Source organism: Cavenderia fasciculata (genome assembly GCF_000203815.1).
Source record: "Cavenderia fasciculata unplaced genomic scaffold Scf_EU5ZYIE02H8LDV-5, whole genome shotgun sequence".
Classification (NCBI taxonomy): Eukaryota; Evosea; class Eumycetozoa; order Acytosteliales; family Cavenderiaceae; genus Cavenderia; species Cavenderia fasciculata.
This window is the reverse complement of record NW_004457639.1, coordinates 841,119-863,845: the sequence shown is the minus strand read 5'-3', so window position 1 is coordinate 863,845 and position 22,727 is coordinate 841,119. Positions and strand designations below refer to the sequence as shown.

At 32.2% G+C, this 22,727-nt stretch overlaps 9 protein-coding genes across 9 annotated transcripts; 4 read left to right on the top strand and 5 right to left on the bottom strand.

Annotated features, from left to right (window-relative positions):
• Positions 1-661: 661 nt before the first annotated feature.
• DFA_10161 (uncharacterized protein) lies at positions 662-1,078 on the top strand (the record flags this gene model as incomplete). The annotated part of the gene is made up of 2 exons (XM_004351995.1): positions 662-814; positions 893-1,078. 2 exons carry the CDS (start codon positions 662-664, stop codon positions 1,076-1,078), a joined length of 339 nt encoding a protein of 112 aa, XP_004352047.1.
• Positions 1,079-1,263: 185 nt separating this feature from the next.
• On the top strand, positions 1,264-4,248 carry DFA_10160 (uncharacterized protein; the record flags this gene model as incomplete). The annotated part of the gene is made up of 2 exons (XM_004351994.1): positions 1,264-2,187; positions 2,617-4,248. 2 exons carry the CDS (start codon positions 1,264-1,266, stop codon positions 4,246-4,248), a joined length of 2,556 nt encoding a protein of 851 aa, XP_004352046.1.
• Positions 4,249-4,495: 247 nt separating this feature from the next.
• Positions 4,496-6,123, bottom strand: DFA_10159 (uncharacterized protein; the record flags this gene model as incomplete). The annotated part of the gene is made up of 5 exons (XM_004351993.1): positions 4,496-4,989; positions 5,083-5,523; positions 5,606-5,731; positions 5,807-5,937; positions 6,035-6,123. 5 exons carry the CDS (start codon positions 6,121-6,123, stop codon positions 4,496-4,498), a joined length of 1,281 nt encoding a protein of 426 aa, XP_004352045.1.
• Positions 6,124-6,868: 745 nt separating this feature from the next.
• magA (DNA-3-methyladenine glycosylase I) lies at positions 6,869-7,812 on the bottom strand (the record flags this gene model as incomplete). The annotated part of the gene is made up of 3 exons (XM_004351992.1): positions 6,869-6,972; positions 7,060-7,369; positions 7,456-7,812. The coding sequence occupies 3 exons, from the start codon at positions 7,810-7,812 to the stop codon at positions 6,869-6,871; spliced, it is 771 nt and encodes a 256-aa protein (XP_004352044.1).
• A 509-nt stretch (positions 7,813-8,321) lies between these two features.
• Positions 8,322-11,908, bottom strand: gxcJJ (pleckstrin domain-containing protein; the record flags this gene model as incomplete). The annotated part of the gene is made up of 5 exons (XM_004351991.1): positions 8,322-8,473; positions 8,560-8,773; positions 8,858-9,019; positions 9,097-9,474; positions 9,554-11,908. 5 exons carry the CDS (start codon positions 11,906-11,908, stop codon positions 8,322-8,324), a joined length of 3,261 nt encoding a protein of 1,086 aa, XP_004352043.1.
• Positions 11,909-12,424: 516 nt separating this feature from the next.
• Positions 12,425-14,191, top strand: DFA_10156 (SET domain-containing protein; the record flags this gene model as incomplete). The annotated part of the gene is made up of 4 exons (XM_004351990.1): positions 12,425-12,664; positions 12,734-13,398; positions 13,457-13,662; positions 13,728-14,191. The coding sequence occupies 4 exons, from the start codon at positions 12,425-12,427 to the stop codon at positions 14,189-14,191; spliced, it is 1,575 nt and encodes a 524-aa protein (XP_004352042.1).
• Positions 14,192-14,416: 225 nt separating this feature from the next.
• On the top strand, positions 14,417-17,600 carry DFA_10155 (uncharacterized protein; the record flags this gene model as incomplete). The annotated part of the gene is made up of 2 exons (XM_004351989.1): positions 14,417-15,482; positions 15,685-17,600. The coding sequence occupies 2 exons, from the start codon at positions 14,417-14,419 to the stop codon at positions 17,598-17,600; spliced, it is 2,982 nt and encodes a 993-aa protein (XP_004352041.1).
• Positions 17,601-17,692: 92 nt separating this feature from the next.
• Positions 17,693-18,091, bottom strand: DFA_10154 (uncharacterized protein; the record flags this gene model as incomplete). The annotated part of the gene is made up of 1 exon (XM_004351988.1): positions 17,693-18,091. The coding sequence occupies one exon, from the start codon at positions 18,089-18,091 to the stop codon at positions 17,693-17,695; it is 399 nt and encodes a 132-aa protein (XP_004352040.1).
• A 178-nt stretch (positions 18,092-18,269) lies between these two features.
• DFA_10153 (uncharacterized protein) lies at positions 18,270-22,481 on the bottom strand (the record flags this gene model as incomplete). The annotated part of the gene is made up of 10 exons (XM_004351987.1): positions 18,270-18,862; positions 19,241-19,331; positions 19,420-19,531; positions 20,026-20,249; positions 20,319-20,546; positions 20,628-20,908; positions 20,989-21,453; positions 21,550-21,762; positions 21,895-22,020; positions 22,463-22,481. The coding sequence occupies 10 exons, from the start codon at positions 22,479-22,481 to the stop codon at positions 18,270-18,272; spliced, it is 2,352 nt and encodes a 783-aa protein (XP_004352039.1).
• Positions 22,482-22,727: the final 246 nt, after the last annotated feature.

Below are 22,727 nucleotides of genomic sequence, written 5' to 3'. Positions count from 1 at the left end.
AAAATTAAATAGAAATTAATACACTGTTTTGTGACAATGGTGGGGTGGGGTGTTAGATAATGAGACTTGTTTACCAAAAATTGGTGTCTGTCCAATGAACACTACTACCACTAATCGATCATCATCATCATCTTCATCATCATTAATATTGATCAGATATTAAAGCAAAGATTTGATTGATCATGACAAAAAAAAAAACAAAGAAATGATTAATTTATTCAACCTTTTATAATATACAATCGTTTTATTTATTATTATTATTATTCAATGACACTTAAATATGTATATATATATATATATATATATATATATATATATATATATATATATATTAAGTATTAAACTTTAATTTATTATTAATTATTTATTTATTTAAAGAAAGAAAATGAGCTGAATGAAATGCCCAATATTTTTAGTTTGTTTACAAAATTAAAAGTAATAAATACGCATATGGACTTCTAAAGAATTAGAGATAATTTCTCTCTCTTAATTAAATATCAACCATGGGTAATTTTTTTCAAGTCTATTCTAAACATATATGGGTGCTCTTTTAGGAGCATCGAAAATAATAAAGAGAGAATACGTATAGACAAACAATCTTATTCATTTTTTTCACACCCTAATCTTCTTTTGTGTATTTATTTTTACATACTATTTAATGATGAATGGTTCGCCTCCATTAGAATTTATTCAACTCGTTGAACAAGAGGATGATAAAACAATACAAATACAAATACAAAAATACATTGATAAACAAATTGAAGATGTTATTTCATGGTTATTCTATCTTTTAAGCAATAGTCAAGATGAAACTGTAATTATAATAGATATCTATCTAGTCCTCCTCCTCTATCGATCAATCTACTTAAATACCTTTTCCCAACTATTATAGATTCTATCAAATTCAAATAGATTGTTAAGTGTTGTAATGGAACAAACATCAAACAAAGCTTTACTAGTTGATCTATTAAAATCAAAAATCATAGAATCAACCAAACAAGCAAAGTCAAACAAGAATATGGACATGATTGTTGCATCAATTCAATCAGCATCTAATTTACTTTATCCAACAGAATAATGATATTTAGAATAACCAATATTTTGAATATCTTATAAAATTAATTTGAATCTATAGATAAAAGAAGAGATTATATTAAAACTGTATTGATAGAACTGATCGAAAATGAAAACGAGTCTTCAATATATACAGGAATGCGGTTGTTGGACAGGATGCGTGGTATTAATATTGATTCATCGATAGAAATGGTCATCGTGGTAACCAGACTAAAGAACAATAATAGTATTAATAGTAGTAAGAGAATTCGATGGGAATCGTTGGAGCTATTAAATTTTATCGATTTTGATTCTATTCGTGATGAAGTCATTCCATGGATCATGTCACTTATTGGTCAAGCTTTTCGTGCAGGTGAAATGGAATACGTCAGTTACGCCATCCAAAGATTATCAAATGCTTCATCAGACTGGTTTACCAATCACCATGCTAGAATCACCATTGAAACATTCATGCCCATTTTAAAACAACCAGAAACGTCTTTGGAATTACCAGTCATAGGAATGACACTCAAAATGTTATTATCAGTTTCAAGTGATGACCTCGTAGAATGGGATCAACAACAACAACAACCCGAACAATTTGTATCATTAATCTATTCAAATGTTTCTTGTAAAGTTAAAGAAATAGATCTAGACATTTGGAATAATGATATTGATGAAAAAAAAAAAAACCATGATTCAGACGACTCTGATGATTCGGATTTGGAAGATTCTGATGATTCAGACGAGTACTCAGGGTATTCAAAAGAGGTTTTAGATTATTCAGATGAACAAACGATTAAAGAATTTGCACAGTTTTTAGCAAATCCAGTTCTATCAAATATCATTCTAGAGGAATGCAAAAGAAGAGTGGTCTCAACATTTTGGAAAGATAGATATGTCTCATTGTTACTCTATACTAAAATGGTTCCCTATTTGACTGAACATTATGACCAATCAGAGTCTATTGGACAAGAAATGGAGAAAATTATCAAGGTTTTTATGTCAACTGCCATTGATACCAATCCTCGAGTTGGATGCGCATTTTTTACTTTTCTTTCAGAGGTATTTAGGGATGGCCCACATTTTTCGATTAGTCTTGTCAATCAACTCTTACCCTATACCATTGAAATAGTAAATCAAGATTCAAACGATCGTGTAAACTTGGCTTGCAAGTATTTACTAAAAATTCTTATTTATAAATATGTTTTTGGTTAATTTATTATTATGCTAATAATACAAACAGAAGTATTTGTTTTTCCAGCAACTAAAAATATAGAGGTAATTGCATATAAAGTACTTTTTAAAATAGAAATACGTGGTGTTTCTAATAAATTTTCAAGTGTAATAAATAAATTATTTGGTGAAATTGATTCTAAACAGTCCTTTTGACAATTATTTAAAAATACATTAATAAAATCACACCCTAGAGAAAAAAAAAAGAATTAGAAAAAACATATTTATAAATAAGAATTTTTAGACATAAAAGTTTTGGTTAATTTTATGTCTATTATATCTAAATTGTTTTTGAAAACAATTAATTAATTATCTTTATATTTATAGTTTTTCTTTTCAAATACAATTTTTATCAAGATTATTTTAATTTCCGAACTATATTATTCTAAAATTGGTCATTTAGCCTTGGAAGCGATTCGCGAATTTGCAAAAAGAAATGGTAAACGATTCTCAAAGCAATTTAAAGCTTTTCTTGAACATTTCAACGAGATGAAGTGTGGTGTCGAATATGGTATATTTTCAGATTATATCAAAATATGTATGGAGGCATCAGAGACTCTTGGAAAAGATTATTCAATCTACATTGCACCAACAATGAAAATCATTTTGGATATTCTCAATCAATCGGTCGGTCGAACTCGCGAGCCTATTGCACGACTGATGGTCCGTGCATTAAAAGGCCTCAGATACTTTTTAGACTGGACCGATTCTAGCATTATTCCATATCTCGAGACATTGGTCAATGTTTGTACAAGACTCTCAATCACCCAAGTTGCAGATGACCAAGATATTTATGATGCTACTGATATTTGTTATCGTGCCATTAATAATTTCTATCCATTACTCTGTGTAAGCAACGATAAATATGGAAACCATAGTCAACAAGCCACAACACTATACTCTAGATTACTATCATGTATCTTGGATTCGTGGATTGGTTCGTGGAGTGACCAAGATATCGATTTGTTCAGTAAAAAGTTGTTTGTTGCAAGAAACTTGACAGAAATGATGGCAGACTATTTCATGACCTCCGAACAAATCACAAATGCCATTTCAAAATTGTGGATTATCAAAAATAAGGTGTTTGGTCTTCTTTTAGTGGACGACAGAGATGAAGACTACGAGGTGGATCAAGACTCTAATATTGAACTACTGGCAAATCTCTACAAATTGGTTGGTCATTTTGTCAAAAAAACAAAAGAGGTTGCGATCCGTGTCATCATAGTAATGGATATTTTATCAGATACTTTGCAATTTATCAATAACCGAAAAGTAGACAATTATATCAAGCAATCAATACTACAAATGTTTTCAGATATTTGTGAATTTGGTGGTCAACCAAGTATTGCATTGTATCCTCAAATCATTCCAGTCATGATTGAATATCTTTCATCAGACTGTGACGAGTCTGCACAAAATGCAGCATTTGGATTGGGTGTGGCTGCAGCCAATGCCAAGGAGCAATTTGCACCATACCTATTTACAACACTCAGACAACTCAAAGACCTCGTATCTCGAAAAGAAGACAAGGGAAAGGAAATGGTTGAGGCAACTGTCGATGCCATTTCAGCAATTGGAAAGTTAATTAGACATGTACCTCAATTGTCTCCATTGGTACGTAAAGTCATTCCAGAGTGGTTAGAGAAACTTCCAATCAATCATCACATCAAAAACACACAATGTATCGAAAACTTCTATCATATCATGCAATTATATCCAAACGAGTGTCTTGGTGAAGATGATGATAATTATCATCCAATTGTCGACCAAATTAAATCGATTATATCCGAATTTGATACAAGATTGAATCCCAGGCTTCAAAAGTACGGTTTCTTTCGACTCGATTTTGATGAATTGGCTATTTATCAATCAAATCAACAAACATCTAATAATATTCAATCATTATTATCTATATTAATAAAAGACAGAGAGAGAGAGAGAGAAAAAGATAACAAATAAAAGATGATTCTAGAGATATTAAACCTAATTGGATCCGTGAAACCATACCGAAAAAGATTGAATTTAACAAGAGACCAATATAATAATTATTCTTTTCTAAAATAAATAAATAAAAAGGTGATTTGTGTTGTTTTATTCCTCGTTAATAGTTTGTTTTGGAAACTATTAATACTTTTTGAAAATATACATGAATTCGCAAGAGTGATAATTATTTCAGCTCTTAATTGTCTGGAAAAATGGTGAATGACTAAACAGTTTCATCATTATTATTACTATTCTGATTATCGCTACTTTCCAAACGATCGTCTAAATTGGAAATACTTGTTGAATCATCATTTTGAATAGTTATTATACTAGTACCCTGATCAGCTGTATGATTTACATTATTATTATTAATTGTATTATTATTAATTGTATTATTATTGTTGGATTGATGTTGAATACTACTACTAATATTTAATGTTGAAAGTTGAATACTTTTATGTTTATGTGCGTGGGTTGAAGATCTAGCCTTGGGACTCTGTAAAATGGGTCCACTTGATGATGAAGACGAAACTGATGATGATGTAGTACGTGACGATCCAATAGACAAGGACGTTGACTTTTGTGAAAGACTGCTTGTTGCCGAATTAAATGAATGATCCTTTGTCTCATCAGTTGGGAATCTTGGCACCAAACTAGGATTAACACATTTGAATTTCAAATAATTCATCGGTTCTTCTGAAACTGATATAATAATACCTAAAATAAATAAATATAAATTAAAATAAATAAATATAATTAATTAATAAATATTAAATAATATATAATGATGATGAATTAGGTTTAACTTACAGGCTGCCAAAACAAATTCAACAGTCATTGTAATGACATTAGATGCATGTTTTAAAGATGAATCAAGTGGTACCTTGAAAACCACATAATAGAATAAATCTCTAACCACCGTGACAATGATGGAACAGGTCATGACAATGGCCAAATTTCGAATACGTTTGATGATTGCTTTGACTCTGTCTGTCAAGAGGTCACCCTTGTGATGGTAGATCTGTCGGTATAAAAAGAATCCAAACCCTACACAAACCGAACCAAATCCAACCAACAATACGAGGAATCCACCTGTAAAGAACATTGATGCAATCGATGGCACTGCCAATGAAAATACAATGTACATTACAATAAATGTAAAAAACACTCCAATAATTGACCAAGACAATTTAAATACTTTTTGATTATATGATATATTGACTGAAAATAATGCTAATAATAATCTACACCCTAAAATTAATAAATAAGAATAAATTAATAAATAACGATAATAGTATTTAAATAATATTTTATAATATTTAATAGATCTTACAATAAGCTCCTACCCAAGTCCAAGACCACATTTGAAAGAAAATAGAAAATAAAGATGTAAAATCACATACTGTTCCTACATCTTCATTTCTTTCTTTCCAATAAAATGCAGTATAAAATACTCTAACTATAATCAATTAATATTAATATTATGGATACATAAAAGAGTAAGAAAGAGATGAGGGGGATATAGATATCTTACAAAGTGGATATAAAATGACACCAACAAAAGTTAAAAGTCTAGCATTGAGCATTGTTCTTTTGGTTTGATATTTGATTTCAAAGTATAATTGAGTGGCTGCCAAAACAGAAATAAAAACACATACTGCAATTCTATAAATAATAAATAATAAATAAAAAAAAGAGAGGTATTAGACCTCTTATATATTCAATATAAGTTGTTAACTTTTTTGATTGATTAAATACATACCTAAATGACAAGTATGTTATAACTAAGCCTTCCAAGACAGAGTTTCCTCCTGCCCAAGAATCGTTTGTAATCGTCGGTCCAAAATACATTTTCTTTTTATATATCTGTCTCTACTGTTTAAATAGTCAACTTGTTTAAATCATAAAAGTAGTTTAAAGTTTAATGTACCTTAATTTAAACAATGTGATGTGTGTGAAAAGTTGAACACGTGTGATGTTGTCGTCTTCGGTACTAGCTCTAAAACACTAGAGTCGTCGTTAAATTGTATAAATATAAATAATAATAATAAAAAGAAATATACATGTTGATTGTGCTTGAAGAAGAGACAGAGGAAGAAGAAGAAGATCGCAATAATAATATAATAAATAATCTGAAATAAATATCGATTAGAACCTTTATCGATAGAAAAAAGAGCGTCAAAGATAGTGTGGGTGTGGGCCATTCACATCAAAGTGTTTGGTAGAACGCGTGGGGAAGGATGCGAATGTCGCCCCACCCATCTCCTCCTTTGATTCAAGTGAACATCCCTCGCTCTCACACAATCTACTTTTTAGGGAAAAATGGATTCGTTTCAGTGGTCAAAAGTCACGCATGTACCACAAAGATATTTATAAATATTTTCGGTGTCAACAACACACCAACCACAACTAGTTAGACCGTTTCGTCGATGGAGAGTAGTGGAACCAAGACCGAATCTTTGAATACGTTGTTGTTTGTGGAATGGGCTCATGGATTCCCATCATCGTCATCATTGATATTACGCGATTATATATATGTGGATGTGTGTAGATAATATAATAAATAAATAATATTAATCACATTTATTATTTGTTATTATTTAGATTTCTTTTTTAAATTATCGGAATGTCTAAAACATTGTGTTGAATGATCATCAATCATTCCACATGATTGCATTAAAGCATAACAAGTAGTTGTACCTATAAAAGAGAATCCCTTGCTTTTCAGTGCTTTGGACATCGCATCACTCTGTTCATTTTTGGTGAGTGGAGCGGCGCCTTCTTTACGATGGTTGATGTTTGGTTTGCCACCAACAAACGACCACATAAACGACGAAAAGTCAACACCGGCCTCTTTGATCTTCAAATAGGCTTTGGCATTTGACACGATCGACTTTAGTTTTAGACGGTTTCGTATGAGTCGTTGGTCATTCATTAATCGGTCGATATCCTTGTCTGTCAACTTTGAAATCCACTCTGCATCAAAGTTGTGAAACACCTCTTTATAATGCTTTCTCTTTAATAGTACTGTCAACCATGACAATCCACAATGTTGTCCTTCCAACAATACCTTTTCAAATAATCTATCAGAGTCATACTAAATTATATATATATATAAATGGATTAATATCAATAAATATATATATATCATATGGTATGCTAGTAGATTGTAGTAATACATACTTGTGGAGTACCCCATTCATTATCATGATACTCTTGATACAATTTAGCAGATTCTGTGTCACCTTTTGGAACCCATCCACATCTCTTCACTACTTTTTCGTCAGATGATTCTTCTTCTTCCTCTTCTTCTTCAGATTCTTCTACATCAGATTCTTCATCTTCTTTATCTACTTGTTCTGACTCATCAGATGATGATTCTGTATCTTTTTCTATCTCTTGTTTTACTTTCTTTTTCGATCTTGTATTTTGTTTCAATGTTACATTTTGATGGTTGTCGTCGACTGGTGTTGTCGACATTATATCTAAATCTTTTTTATTTGTTTGAAGATTGGTTGTAATCTTTCTTTTGGTCGACATTGTTGTAATAGTGGAAGCGGTGGTGGCAGTAGTAGAAAACAATTTATTTGATTGGTAGAGAAAGAAGGGACCGTTGTAGTTATAGTTGTTTAAACAAAAATGAATGGTCGCTCTTGTATAAGAATATTTGATCATTACACAATTAAATAATAATAATAATTATTAATTATTATTTATGAATGGTAAAAATTGTGTGTCCAGGACAGAGATGGCCATGCGTGTCCAGCTGTCATAGATTAAGATGGTCGGTGTTGTTATAGAACAGCGTTCGAGGGTGTCTCATTTCTTGGAAATTGAAAGATTGGTTTTGGTTTTAGGTTTTTTTGGTTTAAAGTGGGAGAGAGATAACTAATTGGTCTGTATGTATGTGGCACCCTGGGTAGAGATAGAGACACACCGACCAATTTTAAAATACAATTATTTATTTTTATTATTATTATTATTATGATTATTATTGTTAGGTTATTATTAATTAATTATTGATTTATGGTTTAAATGTCTGGGTCAGATTAATTTTGGATTTTGATCATATTCTGTTTCAATGATACTTCATTGGTGAGGTCATCATACCATTGATCCTTTTCCTTTTTACTATTGAAACAAAGAGTATACATAACTACATCAATTGAATCTAATTTACCTCTAACAATACGGATCATTGCTAAAATTATAAATAAATAAATAAATAAATAAATAAATAAATTAATAATTCATTTTTTGGGTTGTTTTTCTTTTTTGTTTACATACCATCAGTTGATTCAATATCTTTGATTTCAGAGTTCATTAAACTAATAGTATAAAGATATTCATACTTGTAAGATGAAAAGATACTAGTCTTTTTGGTAGCAATAATCATATCATTGAAAAACATAAGACTAAAGTTACCAGATTCATGTTTTTTAGTTGATGAAACTACACATTGACCTTCTCTAACAAAATATCTATGTGATGCAAGCAATTCCTAAAATAATAATAAATTAAAATTAAAATTAATAAATAGATTGATTAAATTAAATAATTCTTTTTTTCTCTTTTTTTTACATACAGGAGCATTTTTCATTTCCTTTTGAATTTCAGATAATTTAGATCTATTATCAACATTCTTCTTTCTATCATTAATATATTTGGTTATATTTTTCATTGATTGATAAGCTGAATCAATACTTTTATATTCAACATGATCTTCATGAGTATTTTTTAAAATTTCCTAAAAACAAAAAAATAATAAATAAATAATTAATAAATAAATAAATAAATAAATATATGTAAATAATAAATTCGTACTCTTAATAATAATTCATATCTTGGAATTCTTTGAACTGGCATAATTAATAAACTATTAATGTCAGCGGTAGCTCTTGATTTCTTTTTCTGTTCGGTAAAGAATTTAGAGCCTTGAGGGGTTTCCTGGATGAGTTTAACTTTTGGAGTGACAGTGTCAAAGTTGTTGACATATTCGACATAGAGCTTAAAGAGTGGAGCATATTTAACGAAAACATCACCAACGGTAATGGGAAAATGTGAAAGTCTAGCTTCAAATTCATGAAGGAAATTATTACTAAGAGTAATTAAACTACGTAGATTTGAAAAGATCTTTTGAATCTCTTCAGATTTGAATGCTTTTGTAACTTTTGCCTCTACTTCCATTGGAATAAAATAAAACTATAAAAGAAAAGAGAAATAATAAGTTAGTCAAGAGATACAAATTGGTTGATTATTATTATTTTTCCTCCTCTCTTACATTTTGTAAAACTAATAAAGAATTTAAATAAGATACTTCAGTTGAATAAACTTCATTAACTGCTTTGTATCTCTTTCTAAGTGTTTCAGTTTCTGGATCGGTAGCTCTAAGTTTTAATTCGACGATTTGTCTAAACTTTCTTCTACTTAACCATTTACGAGATGCTCTTTGAGCTCTTACTACATCACCGATTCTATAACCATCGACAATAGCATTCATATCGAGGTTTGGGAATCTAGGTGGGGGAGGTGGTGATTTGGCAGGTGGCTTTGGTGCTGATTTGGCAGGTGGCGACTTTAATCCCATCATTGAAGGTGGACGATTAAGTGGAGCAACAGGTTTATCCCAATTATTTGCTGGTCTTGGTGGGAGTGTTGGAGTAGACGCAACTGGTTGAACTGTTGGAGGTGGTGATAATGGTAAAGCTGGTTTCACTACTCCTTGTCCTTGTCCTGTTTGTTGTTGTAATTGTAAAGAATTTAACATATCTCTCATTGGTTGTAAAGAATCTATTTGAGATTTTGCTTCTTGTTGTTGAATCTTTAAATCCTTTTTTTGAATATCCAATAGTTCTTGTTCACGACGAAGCATTTCCTCTTGATCCTTTAATCTCTTTTGTTCGAGTAGTCTACCCTTTTCAGCTTCTTTACGTTTCTCTTCACGTTCTTGTTCCTCTTTTTTCTTTTTATCTTCGAGTGATTGTTTCTCCTTTTCAATCTCTTCTTGTCTTTTCTTGATCTCTTCTTGTTGTTTTTGGTACTCTTCACGTTGCTTGCTCTTTGACAGTTCTTCAGATCGCTTGATTTGTTGCGCGAGTTCTTGATGGTGTTGGTCGATCATTTGCTCACGCTTTCTCGTCTCTTCATACTGTCTCTTTTCATAGTCTTGTCTACGCGACTCGTCGTCTCTCATCTTTTGTTCGATTTGAGTTTGTTGTTGTTGCAATTGGTATCGTTGGGTGGTCAACTTTTCTTGCGACTGTCTTTGCTCCTCTGCCAGTGATGCACGGACTTCCTCCTCGTGCTTTCTAGCCAACTCTCGTTCCTTTTGTACTTCATACATTTGTCTCTTCATTTCCTCTTGTTGCCAGTCGATAATACGTTGACGTTCAGCTTCGAGTTGTTTCTTGGATTCCTCTCCCTTGGCCATTTGAGCTTGTTGTTGTTGTTGAAGTTGTTGCTTCATTCGCTCCACCTCGTCACGTTGTTTGGCCAGTTCACTTTGCAAACGGTTGTATTCGTCTCGTTGTTGTTGCTCGATTCTCTCTCTCTCTTGGTCACGTTGTTTCTCTTGGTCCACTTCTTGTTGTCTTTGTTGTTCATAATAGTGTCTCCAGTATTCATTGTATTGATCCAATTGTTGTTGAGTATATTCTGTCGAGATTCTATTTGAATTGGTTCTTGTCAATGTTGGTGATGGATTTAGATAATTTGATTGACTTGATTGAGTTTGAGATTGATCCAATGGTTGTTGATAGTAATTATCATATTGATTAGTAGCAGAAGTAGTTAAACTAGTTGGTGTTGAGGTAGTAGTAGTAGTAGGTGGATATTGATATTGTTGTGATAATCTATTTTGTTGTCTTGTGGTTTGTTGTTGTTGTTGATCATAACTCTGTTGTTGATCATAAGATAATGTTGGAGTTGATGAATAATTATTAGTTTGTTGCTGTTGTGGTTGTTGATAGGTTTGTTGTTGTTGTTGTTGTTGATCATAACTCTGTTGTTGATCATAAGATAATGCCGGAGTGGAAGCAGAATAATTAATATTATTGACATTATTGTTGTTCAACATGGCATTACGTTTTGCAGATGCCCTTGATTGAGTTCCAAATGACTGTTCATAAGAAGTAGCTTGATGTGCAACTGAATTTGGACTAGTATTACCACTTGGTGATGTATTACCATATCCTCCTTGTTGTTGTTGTTGATTATACCCATATGGATCTGATCCTGGTGATGTTTGGGTTGGTGTTGTCTGTTGTTGGTAATAATTGGCATTTGCATTTTGATCATATCCTTGGTGTTGACTATATGAAGAAGTAGCATTTGGATCATAATATGATGTTGATTGAGAGGACACTCCTGCAGAAGAGTCGTATGATGATGTATTTGTAGTGGCACTGGTATTACCATAGGAATAGTTGTATGGGTCTACATTGGAGGTTGGTGTTGGCTGTGCAACTTGCTGACCGGTCGTCGAGTAGGTAGGATCGACGTAGGACGGTCCGTAGTGTGGGTCATAGGTAGATTGTTGCGGGTCGACATATCCCCCCATTTGTTGTTGTTGTGCCGCCGCTGCTGCTGCTGCTTGTTGTTGCTGTTGTTGGTACAACGCATAGTAATATGGATCCATCCTCTCTCTCTCTCTCTCTCTGTCTCTCTTTATCTCTCTGTCTCTATCTTTCTTCCAAACAAACAAATAAATAAATAAATAAATAAAGATATATAAAACTAACGAAACTAAACTAAACCAGAGATATACAGGTAGAATGCAGAGTAGAATGAGGTGGGGGTGAGGTGAAGTGAGGTGATATAAAGTGAGGTGTTAGAGATTCTAAAAGAGAATAAAAATAAACTAATTTAATTTAATAAAAAAAGAGAAAAGATCAATCAAAAGGTTTTTTCTCTTCCCTCTCTCCAGCAGACTGCTGTGTTTTCACACCTTTGCACTTTGCACCACTTTGCCACACTCTTGTTTATCATCTTGTGTGTTAAACCCAACCCATGAAACTACACTCGCGCAAATACTCAATGAGCGACTCCCAATTTTCGACGATCAGAACAGACTTGCACACTCTGCACCTACACTCTTTCACTACACTTCATCATCATATTAATATATACACAAACAGACATTATTATCATTCAAATGAGTGATACTAGACAAGTAGTAGAAGAAGGAAAGATATGGAGAGAAAAGGGAAATAAACAAGTGTCGGTGAAAGAGTATGATAGTGCACTCGAATCGTATACACAGGCAATCCGACTCAACCCAAGTGATTATGCGGCACTTACTAATCGTAGTTGGGTGTATTTCTTGCAGTCGAAATGGCAATCATCTCTAGTTGATGCACAAGCTTCAATCAATATAAATCAATCTTGGGTAAAGGTAAGGTAAATTAAATGAATGAATGAATGAATAAATATGAATGATTATTAACTTGCTTATGATTTGTAGGGATACTATCGAAAAGCAATAGCTTTGAAACAATTGAAAAGATATAGAGATGCAATTGATACTTTAGACTATGCTATAAAGAGTCCCGTCTTGAAGGGTACCATTCATTTGACAGATACCAAGTTATTCATCAATGAAATAGATACAATCACTAAATCAATCATTGATTATATGACATTGCAACAAGATGAGAAAACTACTACAAAACAACATCAACAAGTAGATAAAGTAGATATCAAGATGATTGGAGGTGATTTGGGAAAAGGTGTATTTACACAAACTGGAATCCAAGCAAACACGGCAGTCACAGTAGAGTATCCATTGGTATCACACATATCTTGTAAATATCTTGGTCAGTATTTGGATCAAGGTACCAACAACAACAACAACAACAACAAGTCGTCGACATGGTATCAAACATGTTCGCATTGTATGGAGAATCGTATTAGAGATCCAACTATATTATCAAAGTTGTTGGGTGATCAACCGTATCGTGAAATCTACTCGTCACTCTACCCCAACTCTAAAGAGTATATTGTATGTGGTCATTGTAAAGTGGAATATTATTGTTCAGAGTCTTGTCAACAACTTGCTTGGTCACAATACCATCAAATTCAATGTCCACACATGTCAATCATTAAACAACAATTATATCCTCATTGCATGTATGTTTTAACCAAAAGAATACCAAACTACATGTATACTTATTTAATTTAAATTTAGTGAAAATGAACAAACCAATCCATTAATCATTTCAAGAATGTTTGCAATGGTATTACAATCAATCATATATCAACAAAAAGAGTTTACAGAATCAATCATTCCATTTACCTTTTTCATTTCAAATGGTCAATGGCAAAGTAAAGGTGATGAAAAAGTATTATCTATTTTAAAATCTATTTTTAAAAATGAAAGTCAATTGGATCAAGGTATGTAATATAATATAATGAAATAATATTATTATGTATTAATTTTTTTTTATATTTTTTTATAGTTTTAACAATTGAAAGATATAGACAATTTAATTCAATTATTCAATGTAATGCATCAAAAATCAATCCATTGTCACGAATTCATATGTTGATTGAAAAGAATACGATAGAGTCACCTGCTCTACAAGACTATATACAATTGGTAGAGGATGGTCCCAAAGTACCATTTGGTGAGCCACTGCTAAACTTGTTGGAGTCATTATCGGATTGTTGTGTACATGGTAGTGGATTGTACGTCTATGCCAACAGTTGTAATCACTCATGTTCACCAAATGCAGCCATCACCAATGAATCAACTAATTTCTCGGCAACCATACGTTCCATCACTGATATTCCCAATGGCAATCAAATTGAAATATCATACATTGAAGAAGACCAACCATCACAAACCAGACAATCAGAATTAATTGATAAATATAAATTTAAATGTCATTGTCAAAAATGTACAAACAGAATAATTAAATAAATAAATAATAAATAATAAATAATATTATTTTTAATGTAACCCTTGGAACACATTCTTTGGTTACATTACATGTTTGACAAAAAAAATAAATAAAATTAAAAATAGAAAAAGAAGTGATGACAATCAATTTCCAAGAAAAAAACCATCCACCACACTCTTTTTTAAAAGCACTCACAACCAGTCGACTTGTTTAGATGTATCTCACTTCGTTTCACAGCTTGTAATATGAATTTATTTAAATACAAGACTACATTTAATCTAATATTCAATAATAGTCAATTTGTATCATCAACATTAATTATAAACAACTTGTCAACCGCTTCAACAACAACATCATTGATTAGAACATTTAAAACAAATAGTTTCTATTCAACTTTACCAAGTCATCAATCAACCAACTTTGTAAATATACCAATACCGTCATCAACTGATACTACTACTACAACTTGTACTTCAAACATGGTCAAGAAAGCATCAACATCAGCAACCATACTATCAAATGTATCAACTTCAACAAAGAAACAAGCTAAATTAAATACAACTAAAAAGACCAAAAAGATTGTTGTTGTTGAAAGTATTGAAAGTGAAAGTGAAAGCAGTCCGAGTGAGAGTGATTATGATAGTGATAATAGTGATATTACATCTTCATCAGATGATAATAATGTAAAAGTAAAGAAGAATTCAAAACCTTCAACAACGTCAAAATCAACAACAACAACAACAACAAATTTTGGATATACAATTAAATCAAAAGATCCATTAACTATAATATTTGATACAACTAAAGATTTAAATGATTGGTATAAAACGAATCATAAAACAATGACAGAAGTGTATATGGGATTTTATTACAAGGCAACTGGATTGGATTGTGTTAGTTATATGGAGGCAATTGATGAATCATTGTGTTTTGGTTGGATAGATGGTGTTAGAAAAAAGGGTACAACGGAATACTACTTGCAACGATTTACACCAAGACGTACAGATGGTAGATCAAATTGGTCGGCTGTCAATATTGCCAAAGTACAAAAGCTGCAGGCAGAGGGTCGCATGAAGCCCGCTGGACTGGCTGCCTTTGACAAGCGAGAAAACCGTACTCTTGAAGACGCCATATCAGCAGAGAACCCAGAGTTTGATGACGAATGCATGGCATTACTAAAAGCACATAAAAAGGCATTGACATTTTTTAATGAGCAAAGTGCAACCTACCAAAAATACACTAAACGATGGGTCATGAGTGCTAAAAGAGAAGAGACTAGACACGATCGTATGCAACAACTAGTAGAAAGTAGTAAAAAACTTGAAAGATTAGCAAGGTTTTTACCAACAACCAAGACAAAATAATAATATATAATAAAATCAAATATGTTTTAGAATATTTTTTTTGAAACCTCGAAAAATTTATTCTTTCATTACAGTCAATCTTTGATTTACTCATAAATCAATGTCTATATTACAGTTATCTACTCTAATACTATTACATATTATAAAAGATATTCAAGATAATGTAGATATAGTATGTTTATTGTTCACTTGTAAACAGTTGTATCATAATAATAGTATTAGAAGATCAATCAAGTTTAAAGGAATAGATGTGATAGATAACAAAGAAGAACCCGCAGAGATATCAAAACAGTTTATAGCAACAATCAGTAGATTCAACCTCAACTCTTTTAAAGATATATTAGACAATAGTATATCATATCAACATGTTGTTTTGCATGATCTTTATTACAAACGCTATCCAAAATGGATACAGGATCACCTCTATTCAGGCAACATAGTCGATAAAAGTAACATTACAACAGCTATTGTGTTACATGACTCTAAAACGATAGAGTCTCTATACGATATACCATCAATAGAGACACTATACATCACATACAACGAAAGTAATGCAATGAATCTCGCTATCTCAAGGTTACCCAATCTTCAACGACTTGAAGTTTCTGCATGGAGGTTGGATCTTGATAAACACGAATCACTAAAGTCTCTTGTAATCGACGTCCAATATGATGAAGGAAACGTAGGGTATGGATACCCTCTACTCAGCTATTATATAAACGAATTCGTATCACTGACAGAGCTTACATTCAAGATGTTTATTGATATCGATTATATCGAGCTGGACCTCTTGCCAATCAGTCTAACGTCACTCACTCTTAGACTGAGAGAGATACCACCCAGAGATTCATTCAGTCCATTGGTATCGCTAGTTTACTTGGCGATAGACATGAATAGTTGTGAAATACAAGGTGATGGTGAAGATGAAATACTCGATCTAGATGGCCTGCCCAACCTCAAGACATTCAAGCTTAAAGAATGTGGTGAGAGTCCACCACCAGAATACCTATGTACCGAGATTAGTGTGCCACCTTCAATCAAGATTCTCACTCTTTTGTCTGATTACATACGAATTGCACCACAATCTACAATGCCACTGTTGGAGACATTGAATGTCTCTCAGTCACTGTTGATTAATGACAAGATCAGTCTGTCGCAATCACCATCCATCAAGAAACTGGTTATTGACCATTGCAATCAACCAATGCCAGACAATATAGTCATCCCACCGACTGTCAAAAGACTTAGAATCATTAAAGAAACAAAAGACGATATACTTGGACAAGTTAAATTGCCGTCATCACTTCTTCATCTAACCGTCAAGGGTGGCTGCTATGAAGCTGTTCAACAGCTCCCAGAATCACTTGTAAAACTACAACAAACAGAAAGCACGTCTCCAGTCCCCACACTTCCACAACATTTAAAAAAGCTTACCTTGTATATTAATGATGAATTGGACGACAACAACAACAACAACAACAACATCAACAACAACATCAACTATCCACCTCATCTTGAAACACTCAATCTGCTGAAGCAAGGTGACTATACAATCGATGTACCACCAACCATAAAAAATCTATCAATAGTTTTACGACACCAACAACACAAACTTTTAAAAATGAATGATAAACTTGAAAATCCAATCTACTCTATCAGTTCAAGGATAGATAAATCCATCACCACTCAACAATCAAAACAACAACAATGGTTACCAACAAATACAACACATCTAACTTGTTACCTCAAAGATCATCTTCAAAAACCTTTGACATTTAGATTAGATGAAATAATCAATCACACCAATGTTAGATATTTAACACTTATTGTTACGATTGACGACGATGAAGTAAATTTTGACGATGAAGTAAATTTACAATTTTCAATTCATAGATTGGACTCTGACAATAACAATGTATTGGTATTGGAAAGACAGTCACTTACAGGTGGAATAATCACTCAAAGAAAAAATAACAAACAAAAACAATATGATCCTATTTATTTATATTTTGATGGCAACTCTCCCTTTGAATTTCATTGGAGTTTTAATGATAAAATGAATTAATAATAAATAGACAAATACAGGAGAGAATTCTCTCTCTCTGACCAGCATTTTGGATCGAAATTTGATCATTTATTTGTATTATTTCTAATTAATTATTGACGAATTCGTGAAGAATCAAATCTCCAATCAAATTTAAATGGACCAAGCTTGGTTCTGAAACCAAAACCGAAAGAAATGAGGTTATTGTTGTGGAGTGAATAATCGTCAATCATAACAATAAGTGTTAAATATCTAACATTGGTGTGATTGATTATTTCATCTAATCTAAATGTCAAAGGTTTTTGAAGATGATCTTTGAGGTAACAAGTTAGATGTGTTGTATTTGTTGGTAACCATTGTTGTTGTGATTGGTCAGTGATGGTGATCCTAGAACTGATTGAATAGATTGGATTACTAGTTTTAGTTGTTGGGATGATAGGGTTCAATGGAATCGACAGATATTTGATGGTTGGTTGCACATTGATTGTAAAGTCACCCTCCTCACCAATCATATCTATGAGGTTGAGTTTTTTCAAATGTCTAGGAAGTGTGGTGGAAAAGAATGATTGATTGACAACCTGCTTTAATTTGATGAGTGATTCTGGTAATCTGACAGACTCGCATCAATTTCCAACGATGGTTAGATGAGTGAGTGATGGAGGGAATACAATTTGTCCAAGTATACCATTTTCAATTTGATTGATTGTCAGCTTTTCGACTCAACGGGACGATGTTGGCTGGCAAAATGAGATAACAATTAGTTATAACTAGTTTTTTGAGTAATGGTGACGACGACAGAATGACTCTTCCATCGATCAATACGCTTTGTGGCACTTTTAATCTCTCCAATCGTGGCATTGGATATGTGGATGCTCTTTGTACAATGTAGACCAAGATGTTTAGAATCTTGATTGAACGAGGTACTTTAATCTCGATACATTCCCAGCACTCTCCACCCAACTCGAATGTCTCTAGAGCTTCAAGGTCAATACATGACTCCATATCTTCGTCCAAAATGAGATAGATCTTGAGAGTCACAAGTGATGTCAATGAAGCGAATATGTCTGGTGGAGGCATATATATCTTTCCCAAAGTAAGTGATGTCAGACTGTTTGGAAAGATTCCGATATTTGTCAAACAATAACTCTTGACCCACAACTCTGTAAGCTCTTCAAAGTTTTCGAGTCCCAAGTCACTTAGATCGAACACACTTTTAATATCCAACTTTAAATACTGATATTTGAGCGATGAGTACTGTTGTTGTTGACCTCTTTTAAATTCACCTAAACAAACTGATAGTCGTTGGAGATTGGGTAAGAACTGTGACACCGAGGCAAGTTAGATGGCCGTGTCTTGGTGACTGTTGTCAATGTATAGTGTTTCGATTGATGGTATCTTGTAAGCTAAATCTAGTGATACACCATATTCAACTATGATCAATGCTGTTTTAATTTGACTTTTATCTGCGAATTTGGTTGAATAGATTCGAATCTCCTATCCAATGCTCATCTTGATAATGGCGGTCATGTTAAGGTACTATTATATGTTGATCTGCTAAGCTATTGTCTCTCTTTTATCTGTATCGATAACATTGACTTGTTTAAAGGTGGTCAAGCTTTTTAAACTATTTTGATAAAACTGTTTACAAGTCAACAACAAACATATTATATCTACATTATCTTGAATATCTGATATGATTTGTGATAGTAATAGATTAGATAAATTTACTAAAGTAGACATTGATATTTGATTCTAAAATTCAATGAGCGAAAGACAAAGAAGAAAGAAGATCATTAAATTTAAATTGTATTTTTGTGTGACAATTGCTTATTATATATACTCGAACTAATTGAATTGATTGGATAGTTATAGTGGCACCACCAGTTTTGGATGCGATGATATCAATGATGTTGAGTATTTCAAGATGAGGTGGATAGTTTTTGGATGATGGTCTTTATGATTATCTTTACCATCAAAACATGGACTGAAACAAGATATATTAAAATAAATTAACACATTTGTACCCTATCACATCTATTGTTTGTTTTTTCTAATGTCTGTGGTGTGTTGGGAAATAAAAATTGTTTTTTTTTTTATTTAATTAATTTTGATTTAATTTTGGTTATTTATTTCTTTGAATATTATTACTGGTGAAATTTATAATCAAATGCCTGGTTGATTAAGATACTGCCAACTGGATTCACTCTGACACTTAAGTAGAGGTTGGAAAAATGAATTGTTCATAGATCTGTCTGCTTTTTTATGCAATCTTTTTACATCTTTCTATTTTGGCAAGTAGTTGTGATTGCAATCGACTTGAAGACTTGGTGTATCGGATAATTTTAGAGGTAACTCTGATTGTTTATTTCACTACAAAAAATTAAAGTAAAAATTAAACTACTAAAAATGTTTGTTGGTCTTGGCTCTCTTTTTTGTAGTATCATACGTAGATACTTTAGCTTTTTTTTCAGCTATTGTGGGAGCACCTGGCCAGTAAACAGAGGAACTATCTTTTGTGATTACCCAATTTACGTCCAAATTTCTCAACTTGTTTGGACTTGTAGTAATATCCAAAGTTGGATGTTTACCAAATACCACATGGTTTTTAATATCCACACTTTCTACTCTATCCAACAAGAATGCATGTAAAACTGGATGTTCAAAGCATATCTAAATTAAGAAATAATGATTAATAAATAAATCAATTAGATTGGGTTCCCCTCTATTGTTAGTACTTACAGCTATTCCTGCATGATCAATTTGTTTAAAGTCTCTGTTTGAATCACCAAAACAAATTCGATCAGAGGTGGTACTAATTGCTAATTTCTCATGTGTTGCTGCGTTTGCACGTGGTTTGAAATTCTTATCTATGCCATTTGTAGCAAGAGTAAAACTAAATTTTGTCTTCCATGCTTCAAATCTATAAACACCATAACCTGGACCAGATAAAGTTGGAAAATGTGTTTGCTGTAGAGAAAAAAAAAAAAAAAAAGAATTATGGTTAATTCATAAATTGAAATCCAAAAGATTATTATATTTATTACTTACATCAGTTGAAACAATAAATTTCTCATTATAATCTTGAGCCAGAACCAAATATTGATCCAATCCAACATCTTTTAAAGTGCAAATCTGGTTGAAATTGTCGTCCAGTGTATTTGACATGACCCTCTTTTTTCCTTTGTTATCAATAAGCTCTGCTGGATGACAATAGTCACGGTTCGCGGAATTTTCTAAGCATTTAGATATTTTTGAATCTTTCTGTGACATTAGATGTTTCATATATTGATATGGGGTACCAATATTACAACCATTTAAAGATCTTGATACTATAGTATAGTGTTAAAATGTTAACATTAATAAAGAGTATATTTTTTTAATATTTTTTTTATATATTTATTATACATACAAAATCCATGAACTTTAAAGCTTAGTCCAGCACTGGTAAGTTCTTTCCAAGCATTTGTTCCCTCATTATACATACAGTGTTTTTTTGTAATTTCATATGCTTTACTATCAGCCAACATTGTTTTAATATCGGTCAAGGTTTTACCAGCTCCTTTTGTATTTACGTAAGCTCTCCATTGTGTGTCACATCCTTGTGACTCTGCTGATTCATCATCCATTGGAAAAAGAAGGCATAAAAGATTAGAGTTTATAAGTTGTGGACGAGTAAGGGTCCACATTTTAAGCATTGATTTAAGCTCGTCTGCGTTAACGTTGATACAAATCGAGTGTTGAGAATGGTTTGGTGTCGTTCCTTTGCCTTTGTTGAGTAAAAAGGGATCATAAACTTTTCCAAGTTCTCTACCAGTATTACCAGGAATTCTCATCGAGTGGGATATAAAATATCCAGTCTTGGCATCTATATCAACTGATAATAAAAACTATTTTAAATTTGAATTAATATAAGAAAAACATTTTGAAATATTAAATCATAGGATTTACCTTTGCATGTGCTTCATTATACTCTTGTCCAAGAGCGTATTTTGTGAAACCATTTCCTCCTCTATCAGCTTTAATTTCATGGAACCATTTTGATGTACTAGACCTTTGGTTGCGAGGTCACCACAATCGGGTCTCTCACCAGCAGCTAATAAAGCGTCTACAAAAACTTTGTTTCTATCACTTGCAACTTTAATTTGTCTAGTAATAAGCTCTTTGAATTGACCATCAGTAAAACCTAAAAAAAAGTAGAAAATGAAATGAAATTTTTTGGTTATAAACTATATATATAGTTCCAGAATGAGAAATTTTTTCCTGTCTGGAACTCTGTAGAGAAAAACAACTTATTTTCTTTCTTTTGAATACAAACTTTCGACATCAGCCATTGTACTATCAATGTAAACACCTGTAGAGTACATTGCATCTGCTGAATCTGTGGCATCTGTTAATACTACCCACCAATTGACATTGGTTGAAGGCTGAAGTACTGTTCCTACTTTTCTTGGTAAAGATAAACAAGAGTTACCAGCCACCAATTTAAAGGTTAAAAACAGATAAATAAAAATTATGTTTATCAATTTCATCTCCTCAAAATTTGTATTGGCAATGAATGTGGCCACACATCGTGCTGTTATCCATATGCCCAAGAGAGGCTCTCCATCAAAAAAAAAATGAATTTCTTTAAAAAAAAATCGCAAAGGGCTTTGAACGAGAGAGCCACGTGGTTTGGCGGCCGATTCCCTTTGAGGGCAAAAAAGGAAGAAATAAGATGAGCAGATTGATAATCTCCTTCTTATCACACTCAGACTATTTTTAAAAAGAAAAACAACATATTACAAAATAAATCTTTGTATATAGAAATAATAATTAAATATTTCCAAGGTGCACGAAAATGTTTATATATTATTTTGTGTGCACATTATAACAGTAAATTATACAATCATGATAATACTCCATTTTTATTATCGGAATCGTCACAACTAAAAGCACCTTAAATTTTCACAAGATGAGCACTAAAATAATGGAAGAACAATCATAGGAATGAATTCCCGAAAAGGAATCGGTAATACCAAAATTGAAACAACAAAAATTTAATTTAAACAACAACCCCTCTCCCTCTAAAAATAATAAAGTTTATGTTTATTATTCTTATATTCTAAAAAGTTATTAGTCATTTTATATACATAGTAGTAGTTGATAGCT